Here is a 10,209-nt window from a genome sequence, read left to right as displayed (position 1 = left end):
TCAGGGCCCAGGTTGGTTCTTCGCAGCGGTGTCCGCATACTGACCCGTTCCAGGCGCAGTGGTGGCCTCCAGAGGTAGGCCCTGCTGCTGGTAGCCGTAGTTGACATTTCCGCACGGGAAGTGACGCAGCCTGAACAAGGGCACCTCCTTCATGTTGGCAGTCAGCGAGGAGGGTTCCAGGAGCAGGGCGGCAGCCGGACCTCGGCCTGCCGCCACATTCGGGGGCACCGCGCAGCTCCCCTCGCGTCCCAGGTTCCCCGTCTCGCGCGGCTCCTTCTTTGCAGGAGGGTTGCTCTTTTTCTCCGGTTTCTCTGTAAACCACGAGCCGTAGGTTGGGTTCCATAGACTGGTCGGTTTGTTTCGGGATCTCTGGACTTTGTGCAGCTCCGACGGCAGGTTGGACTGAGAGAAGGCCATGTTAACGTGTCCCCCTTCCACGGCCGGCCCTCTGGTGACTCGGACAGACACCTCTGCAGCCGCCGTGGGCTTCTTGGCGGCTTTGCCAGAGGAAGCGGAAGGCAGCGGGGGCGGGGCCGCTGGGTTCTGCCCATCCTCCCCTTTCCCTGGCGGCGGAGAGACCAGGAGAGGAGCGATTCCCTCGGGGTCTTTGGGCCTCGTGGGCACTTTCTCCTCCTCCTCCACGAGCGGGCCGTATTCTATGGGCAGAGCGGTGTTGATCACATCTGGGTCCTACAGGCAGGAGAAATGACCTGATTAAAACCCAGGCGCAGACACACAGTGTTGGATCTGGAAGATGCCTGGGTGACGATCACATCCCAGCTTTACCGATGAAGAAACATTCCATGTTTCTGGGGAATATATTAATTTGCAGCCACTGGGGAATAAGAAACCAATGGGAAGTCACCTTCTCCTCGAAGCGCTTAGAAGGCAGCTCAGGGACAGAAGTGTGTGCCGGGCACTGGGAAGCCCCCCCCCCCCCCCGCCCCCCCCCCCCGCTGCCTGGGGCAGGGGTGGGTCAGGAGAGGCTCTGCGGGGACCACGATTGGGCAAATCTGGCAGATTCGTGGATTTCAGAAAAACAACTCTAAATTAGATTAGAAAATTATCCCGGTCTATTCTCAATAAAATCTTTCCAATTAAAAACTGTATGTGTTTCACCCCAGGGGTGTGTGCGCGTGTGTGATGGGGACAAGGGGGCGGGAAGGGAGGGGAGGCGGGGAGAGAGAGACCATCCCGCGCTGGCTTACAAGGTTCATCTCTCGTCCTTCCCTTGTTACCGCCCTGTCACCCGCCAGCTGCCGCAATGCCGCGCTCCTGTGACTCGCTTGGAGCTGATGGATTTGCAAATCCCAGGAAGCGCGGCGAGGAAAACCGCCGGCACGGCCAGCTTCGTGCTGGACGGTCTGTACAGCTGTGGGCTGTGACGCACGAGAGCGAGAGCAGTGGCCAGAGGTGTGAGGAGAATTTGTGGAAGGCAATGCACACGTGGGGAAATTTAACTCTTTACTATTTTATGCAAATTGGGAAAACCACTACTGCAGTTTAATAGGAAAGTATTCATCAGTAAAGAGTTTCAGAATAAAAAATAACTACCTTCTGATTCTCTTTTATATTTTAGTTCCTTTCCTGTGAATTATTAATGTCTATCGCGAGTCATTCCAAATGTGCTCCTATAGAACCACCTGTTTTTTGGAGGAAAATCACTCCAAAGTACATCTACAAGGTGGGGCAAAAGTAGGTTTACAGTTGTTTGTATGGAAACTAATACAGTAATGAACAAATAATAATACAAGAATATAAACCATTTTGTGTACCCACAACTGTGAACCTACGTTTGCCGCACCCTGTATTGAAGGGGCATACACTCTATCAGCATTACAACACAATAGCCTGAACTGCCACTGACTGTCAAGTTTTCTGAAAGGACCTCAGATAACTTGATAAATGAAGCCCATCCAGATAAATGCCAGTCCACCTACTCGGTGGACCTGGAAGGATGGATCCATGAGGCTAGGAAATGACTGTCCTAGGAAAATGCATACGTCTTTTGTCACAACCCGGATGAGGGGATTTAGGGAGTGGTTGATTGACTCCTAAAACATTCTCTACAGGGACATATCCTGGCCAAACGAGAGCTGAGAGAGAGAGGGACAGAAGGCAGATGCAGTGGAGGTAATGGCGGAAAGAAACCCCGAAGGACAGCTGCCGGTGTAGGGGGAGGGGTCACCTTCAAGGGCGGGAGGGACATCGCCTCCGCTGACACTGGGGGCAGGTGGTGAGCTCGGTGTGGGTGCAGAGGAGGCAGGAGGACCAGTCACCTGCCGGAAACGGGGGAGAAGAGGGATCCGCCCTGGGCCAGCGGAGCGCCGGGGGCCTCCCCTCCGCACCTGGAAAATGGGGGTGCTGCATGCCCCTCAAAAGGGACTGAGTGAAATACATGGACAGTGGCGCGTGCAGCACAGAGGCCGTACTGACGCTGCTGAGGATGGCAGATCTCCCCAGACCACTCCAGCCGTGCCTGCCTTTAACGCCTCTGCCCCGTATCATCGGACATACAGTTTCACAATTTTACACCGTTGCTTATTCCATGAGCCAGGCTAGAAGCCACTTGAGAGCAGGTGTTTTCCATACTTCTGTGAAGCTCCAGTTGTATTTAATAAAACACGAGGGTGCCCAGTAGAGATTTACTTATACTTGTGAATTGCACGGATTCCCTAATATTATTGAGTGTCTGCCACCATGTCACGGGCCGATGAAGAAAGTGGCAGTTACTGGTATTTATTATAAAACACACAAACTGAGAAGCCACTCATTTTACTTTATAGACAATTAACGTTCATTCTCATGATCATAGCTCCCATTTTCTAGCTGGTTTAACTTTTGTTTCATGTTTTGGTATTTTCCATCCCTAAGACTTTTCCATATAAGGGCTGATCAAGGGGGAAAATATCTATACCTGAGTGCAGTATTCGATCCTCTCCAAAATGATGGCGAAGTTGGGCCTGTCTTCAGGCTGATGTTGCCAGCACTGGGTCATTATCCTGTATCTAAAAGAAGAATGAGCACATTAATTACCATCAGGAGAGACGAGGATGAAAAATACTTTTTTCTCCCAGCCCTTTTCTAACGGGGGCCGGGGGTGGCGCTCTCTTGGAAGGTGGCAACTCCTCTAGGCCCCCTGTGGTTGGCCTCTGCTGCCCTCTGCTGATGGGCTAAGGAATCGTGCCAGGCGGGAAAGCTGTAACGCCGGAAGCTCACCCACCGGGCCCTGCTGGGTCCATTAACTAGGGCTCCTCCCATTCTGTTCCTGAATTGAAGTCAGCTCTGGAGAGGAATATTCTAGTTCTATCACCCATCTTCCTTGCTTGTGGGAAGCAGGTGAGGGATGACACAGGACAGCAGAAAACGCAGGAAATGGAAATACAGGGTGGGGCGAACGTGGGTTCACAGTTGTGAATATGTGAGACACAGAGTTTATTTCTGCGTCATGAACAACTGTAAACCCACCTTTTCCCCCCTCTGTATTTAGGGGACTCAAGTACAACGGTGCTGGGCGGGAGGGGCGGAGGTCAGGACGCGATTTCCTTGAGGAGTGTGAGCTTGGCGAGTCCAGGGCCTCTGAGGCAAAGGACGGCACCTGTTCAGGCGTGACAGAGCTTTGGGAGACTAACCCTTCTCATTGGCGTCACAGACCCGTTCCTATCTTGGGGCTTATTCAGTGAGGTCAGCCATCTGCCCTTTCATCTTAAAAACGTGTATGTGGCTGCAGATTTTTTTTTTTTTTGAAAAGGAGAATCATGTTTAGTCACTTCTAGAAATGTTCCTAAAAGAGTCGTACACAGGCCCAGGGCAGTTCTTAGGTGGGTCCATCCGTCCTCCGCTGGTGACGAACTCCAGAACTTCCTGGTTGCTTTTGCTAGGGTATGGCATGTATCCAAGAGAAAATATTTCCCACAGCAGCACTCCAAAGGACCTGCGCACAGGACGGGAGACGTGGGTGTGGGTGCCCAGACACACGTGTGGCCACACAGAGACACACACACAGATACACACGCGGACATACACAGACATAGACATGGACGTACACAGACACACACAGACACAGATGTAAAATTTTAATTGTTTCATTACACCTTTTCCACAATAGAAAATTCTTACTATGGAGAAAAATAAAAGAACAAGAAAGCCACATGTGATGCTCCATAAAAAGACAGCCACTATTAGCATGTTATTATTATTACTTTTTTTGCTCCAGTCAAGTGTCTGTGCTTAAATGTTTTTACATAATTGCACATATATTCAAATTGCAATTCTGGACCTTGATTTTTTTTTTCTTTTTGCAAATTCCATTGTAGCATGAACATTTTCCATACTGATAAGAACAATTTAGAAATAGAATTTCAAATGGCTATAAAACAGTCCACTGAGTGGTTTTGCCATAGTTTGTTTTATCATTTCCAATTTTTAGAGTATTTAAAATACTGTGATGGACATCTTTGTGCATTTTTTATTTTTTTAAATAATTTATTTATTTTTAGAAACAGAGGAGGAGAGAGAGAAAGAGAGGGAGAGAAACATCAATGTGTGGTTGTCCTTCATGCGCCCTCTTCTGAGAGCCCAGCAGCAACCCAGGCCTGTGCCCTGACTGGGAATCAAACCAGCGACCCTTTGGTTTGCAGGTTGGTGCTCAATCCACCGAGCCACACAAGCCAGGGCTCTTTGTGCATTTTTCCAAAGGATAATTTGATTAGGATAAATTCCCTGAATTTAAGATTAGACTATGCTAGTAAATTCTAAGGTAATTCTAATGAAATGATTAGATCAAAAGAATACTAATGCTGAAAAACTCTTGACACAAACTATCCACTTGACTTCTAAATGCGCCACTCTGATCATCACCCAGCATTGCCCAAGAACGCGTGAGACGCCCGCGCTGAGTACTCTTTCTGCACACAGCCGCCTCCCACTTCCTTCCGTGCGGCTCGCTGGCACCACCGGTCCTCCACTGGCTCCAGCTGCTAGTTCAGGCACTGTCCTTGCTCCCACTCTTCCCCGCCTCTCCCACATCTGGCTATCGGCAGTCCTGTTAACTCCCTACTTCCAAGACAGAGCTTAACCTAGGCACGTTAACAGCTTCCGCTGACCAGCGAGGTCTGGCCTCTCTCGTCTCTTATCTAGAAATGCGCGGTATATTCCCAATGGTTTTCCCTCTTCACCTGTCCTATTCCATTCTGTTTTCATCGGCAGCAAGTGATCCCTCCCCACCTCCCACACTTGCTTCCAGCTCCTCAGTGGCGTCCCACTGTGCTCAGAGTAAAACCCACACCCCCTCACCTGGGCCCTAAGCCCCCGGCCCTTCCCGCCCTGTCGTCTCGGCTCCCATTGGCCCTGTGCTCGCCAGCTCCTGCCGTGAAGACTTGTTTCCAACCCTCAGACTTGGCCTGGAGAGCCTGTCTCTCAGATCCTTCCACGTCAGCCTGGCTCCTCCTCCACGGAGCCTCCGCCACCGCCCTCCCCCCACCTCCACCCGCGCCCCCAGCAGCTTCCCTCCTCTGGCCCCGCCACGCCCACACGCTCTTTATCTGCTTTTTTGCCTCCATAGCACTTATTAGAATCTGAAGTTATGTGACTTGTTTGTAAAGCATTTTATGAAACAATGTAAACTTTAAAAAGGAAAAGTAACAGATGTCTATGTAACTAGATGTTAATATTTTGCCTTGTTTGTATCAGTTCTCCCTCTTATTGAAGAAATAAAATTGATACAGGCAAGCCCCACCTCCATTCTTCCTGCTCCCCTCCACTGAAATGAGCACGTATCCTTCCCCTGTATTTTTTTTTTTACAACGGGTGAAAGCATAAACAACGTTTCTATATTATACACTTAATTTTTGTATTGTAAAATTATGCATAAATAATATCCTGCCTTGCTCCCCCTCCCCCCACTAAATGTAGTTTTTGAGATTTCTCCATGTTGATGTATGTAGGTGAAGTGTATTCTTCTATACTGCTAAGTTGTTTCCTGTGATATACGAGTAAGTAAATCACAGTTTATTTATTTTTATTTTGTACTTGAGGGATAATTGGGCTGTTTTAGCTTTTCTTCTACTGTGAACAATGTTGCAAATGAGCATCCTTGTCCAAACCTGTCTGTGCCACCCTCTCTCCAACAAGACACTTAGAACCGGCCTCGCTGGGGTAGCTAGGCCTGTGTTCAGAACAATGACCTAATTAATTCCTCCCTGTGTCTGGATGGGGTAATTGGTGGAGCTCTAATGCAGGAATCACCTGGAGGGCTTGTTAAAACCACCGGTGCTGGGCTCACCCATAGAGTTTCTGTTTCATTAGCCTGAGGTGGGGGCTGAGATTTTGTTTCTAATAAGCTCCCAGGTGATGCTGATGCTGCTGATCATGGGTCTCACTTTGATATCCACCGGGTTAGGAGGAGCCAAAGGTAAAGACAGAGCTACCTTATGACCTAGCAATCTCCCTTCTGGGTAACTGTCCACGAACTCGAGTTAGTGTTTCAAAGAGGTGGCTGCCCACCCACGTCCACCGCGGCGCTGCTCACAACAGCCAAGACACGGAGACTCCCCACGCTCCCGTCAGCGGGTGAGAGGGTAAGGGACAGGTGGTGTGTGCGTGTGTGTGTGTACGTATGTTTCTTTTGATTAATTAATATAATTATTGATATTAATAACTAGCTGTCTAGATTAACACATACTAATACATACATATATTATCAATATATGTTAATACATGTGTGTACTCATAACCACACATACCACCTTTTACAATTCATCCGTATATATTTTCAGCCTTAAAGGGAAGGAAATCCTGCCTTCTCCGACCGCGTGGGTGGCCCTGGAGGGCACTACGCTGAGTGAAGTCAGCCAGACACCAAACGGGCTGTACTGCGTGAGCCCAATTTTGTGTGGAAGCGCAGAAGCAGGGAGCGGGCTGGGGTGGGGGGGTCAGGGGCTGGGGGGACGGGAGGTGGGGGGATGTCGGTCAGGGAGCTCACACTTCGGTCATGCAGGGTGATTAAGTTCTGGAGAGCTACGGTACAGTGTTTCCCAAACTTATTTTTAGTTGTAGAGGGGTCTCACCCCCATCACCAGCAGCGCTTCAGTGCTCCCCCGTTTGCTCCTTTATTCTGTTAATGTGGAGAATCTCAATGCGCAATGTTCTCATCTTAATGTGGCACTCCTGGAATAAATCCAACTTTGTTGTTATGTACCAAAAAAAAAAGGAAAGAAAGGAAAGAAATGGCGTGTGCCTCTCAGTGGGTGGCCCCTGGCCAGCAGCGTCAGCCTCACCTGGGAACTTGTAAGAAATGAAGATTCTCAGCCTGAATCTTCAACTCCCCGGCGGGGCCCAGCGAGGTGTTTAACAAGCCTTTCTGAGCACTCGGAAGGTGCCCGCCTTCGAGAGCCACTGTGGTGCGGGCTTGTGGACCCCTCTCCGCCGACCCTCCCCCTGCCGCAGGGCCTCCCTGCAGAGAGTGGGGGTCCCCCCACCCCCGCGAGGCCCGGGGAGGCCCGGAGGAGGGCAGCAGAGGGACTCACCACGTGTCTGTTTTGGACGTGAATATCCCTTCCATGAAGGCCTCGGGCGGCATCCACTTCACCGGCAGCATCGCACAGCCCCCCTTCCGGTAGTAGCTCGCTCTGTGGGGAAGGAGAGGGAAACAGAACGTGGATCTGGAGACGGCCCTGGGCAGACGCTCCGGGCCACTTGAGAAAGATCCGCCCATTAAAGGAGCGGCATTAATAAGGGGTTCTGTGGTTCGGGCGGAGAGCGAGGGAACAGAGGCCATTTGGTTAAAAACTTGGTGTCATTTAATCAGTGACAACACTGCCCACCGGAGGCATAAACGAAAAGGTCTATACAATGACTAAAATACCCACTAGAGGATGCTTACACTTACTTGTCGGGTTTCACTTGTGAGAGCTCCCAGTGAATAACATTACTCCAACCGTATAAAGGCAGCCTGTTCCCGAGGACCCACAGCAATGCAAGGGCCAAAACGGGGGCACTGAGAGCCCGGCCTTGCCTTGCTCACTTGGGCTCCTCCATAGCACCCGGGCAGCACGTGGTTCATCACAGGCGCCCAACAAAGCTCCTGGCGGCTGGCCAGGCAGCTGCCGCCCATCGCAGAGCCCCGCGGGACACAGGGCGGGGTGGCCTTCGGGGGTCTGAGTTAATGTATTCGTTTTTATCAGTGATGTCATGAAGGCGACTCACTGATAAAAACCAATACATTACCTCATACACCTTTGACACCGGCTGCGCCGCCAGCGCTGTGTTCTCCTGCCTCGGTTAATTAATTACCTTCAGCAGACACGTACTGAGTATTTAGAACGCATCAGGTACGCTGCCATGGGGTGAGCACATAGATGTGTTGTAAGGATACGGTGTAGTGGAAGAAACAGATGTAAGGACAGCTGCAGGACGGAACGCCACAGGTAATGATGTGAGGACGCAGGAAGCTCCGTGACACGGAGGGGGGATTGATTCGTTCTGCTTCAGGTGGGGCTCAGGTGCAGGAAGCGCTCCCTGGGGGGCACATGGGGCTGAGGGGTGAGGAAGCTCTCCTGGGGGCCCGCGCCTGCCCGTGGAAATGGCACAGTGCGTGTGGGGACAGTGGGGCTGCAGGGAAGTTGGGGTGTGAAGCCCAGAGCTGGGAGCTGTCCGCGCTGAGGGTGGAGAGGCGGGGCTGGCTAAGGCGCGCCGCAGCGTTTGTGTCTCGCTCCCGGGTTCCCTGAGAAGGAGGGGAAGGAACGCTGGGACTCGGACAGTAAAAGACGGCGCTGTGGTGGAGACCAGAGGTAGGTGGCCGTGGCAGGGTCATCCCTAACTCCTCGTCTCCAGGTGCTGCCCCCCTGGGGGCCCAGCATGGCGCCAGCAGCCTCCAGCCGGAGGTGGGCGCCAGTTCTGACAGACGCCTTCGGGGGTCTCCCTTGCTCTTGGAACAGTGCGAGCTCTGAGTGACCATCTCTCTCTGTCTCTGGGTTGGGGAAGGTGTGATCCATGACCGTGAGTGAGCTTTTTGGCTCAGGGAGCAAGTAACTGCAGTAAATCATTAGATGAGGTAACAGGAGATAAAGTGCAATAGAAGTATTTGTTTAATTAAACATTATTTTAGTTTTTAAATGTAGCCTCGAGATTTACAGGGAAAAAGAAAGGAGGCTGGGCTGCATACCTACGGGCTTTGGGCTGTACTCCCGAGTGTCCTGGTAACGCCGGCCAGTGAGCTGGGCCCCGAACCTGCCAGCTCTGGGTGCTCCTGCTGGGCAGGGTGGAGGCTAAGGCCGCTCAGTTCACTGAGAAACTTTTTCCATATCGTGTATCCAGGTTATTCCCTGTCTCAGCAGGTGTTAGGGTTAGAGTGTTGGAGCCAGAGAGACAACCTACTTAAGAACTTGGTGTCCGTTCCGGCAGGCAGTGTGATCCTGGATTTAGACTGGTTGGGCGTGGGCACTATTTAAGGTCTTCCATCTCCAGAATAGGACCTTAATGAAATTTTAGGCAGCAAGCTGACCAAGTGCTGGCGATGACTTAGGGCACAAGCAGCCATGTCCCGTTCTTTCGAGGGGACGGGCCGTGAGGGGCGGTAGCAGTCTCTGCTCACCTGTAGATGTCCCGGGCCATCCCGAAGTCTCCGATCTTGGCCACTCTTCCAGGGCCTGGACAGGTTAAGAGGCAGTTCCTGGCGGCAATGTCCCTGGGAAGAAAAGAAAAAAAAAAAAAAAAGAATGAGAAAATCTATTTCCTTATTTTGTTCCCGGGAAAATAAATGTGTTCGTTGCCAGGATTTTCACCTCTAATCTGAAATTCAAATGGTTCTATCTTCTGCTCTACATTTCTTTTACTACATTATACTTTGGTATAAAAGAAATAGCTATGCCAATGCTAGGCCTCAGAGCGAACAGGGCAATGGGAAATGATTAGGGAGATGATTGAAAATGTTTAATAGGATAATAACATGAAAATAACTATAATAGAAACAAGAATTTATTGGCCTTTTACTATGTGCTAAGTATTGTCCTAAGTGCTTCATATCTAATTCTCACAACAACCCAATGGAATACATGGTGCTATTATTATCTCCATTCTATTAAACAAATTAAGCTAAAAGCAGATAATATAGGGACGTAAGAAATGCCATTTGTCCTTAGGCTATTGTTTGTGCAGATTGCTGCTTGAGTTAGCATGGCTTCCATTACATCAAGTTCAAGCAGGTTAAGG

The 10,209-nt window shown here is 50.5% G+C and overlaps 1 protein-coding gene across 1 annotated transcript in view; it reads right to left on the bottom strand.

Annotated features, from left to right (window-relative positions):
• Positions 1-10,209, bottom strand: part of ALK (ALK receptor tyrosine kinase) — a 632,462-nt gene continuing 622,253 nt past the window's right edge. Inside the window, exons 25-29 of the mRNA XM_054565684.1 lie at positions 9,593-9,685; positions 7,527-7,628; positions 3,800-3,934; positions 2,918-3,008; positions 1-690 (exon numbers count right to left, since the gene is read on the bottom strand). Of these exons, the coding sequence (XP_054421659.1) occupies positions 1-690; positions 2,918-3,008; positions 3,800-3,934; positions 7,527-7,628; positions 9,593-9,685 (1,111 nt within the window). The remainder of the gene's footprint in view (positions 691-2,917; positions 3,009-3,799; positions 3,935-7,526; positions 7,629-9,592; positions 9,686-10,209) is intronic.

Source organism: Pteronotus mesoamericanus, unplaced genomic scaffold, assembly GCF_021234165.1.
Source record: "Pteronotus mesoamericanus isolate MK-2021 breed Mesoamerican mustached bat unplaced genomic scaffold, CSHL_Meso_final contig_101, whole genome shotgun sequence".
Lineage (NCBI taxonomy): Eukaryota > Metazoa > Chordata > Mammalia > Chiroptera > Mormoopidae > Pteronotus > Pteronotus mesoamericanus.
This window is presented reverse-complemented; position numbering and strand designations above follow the sequence as displayed.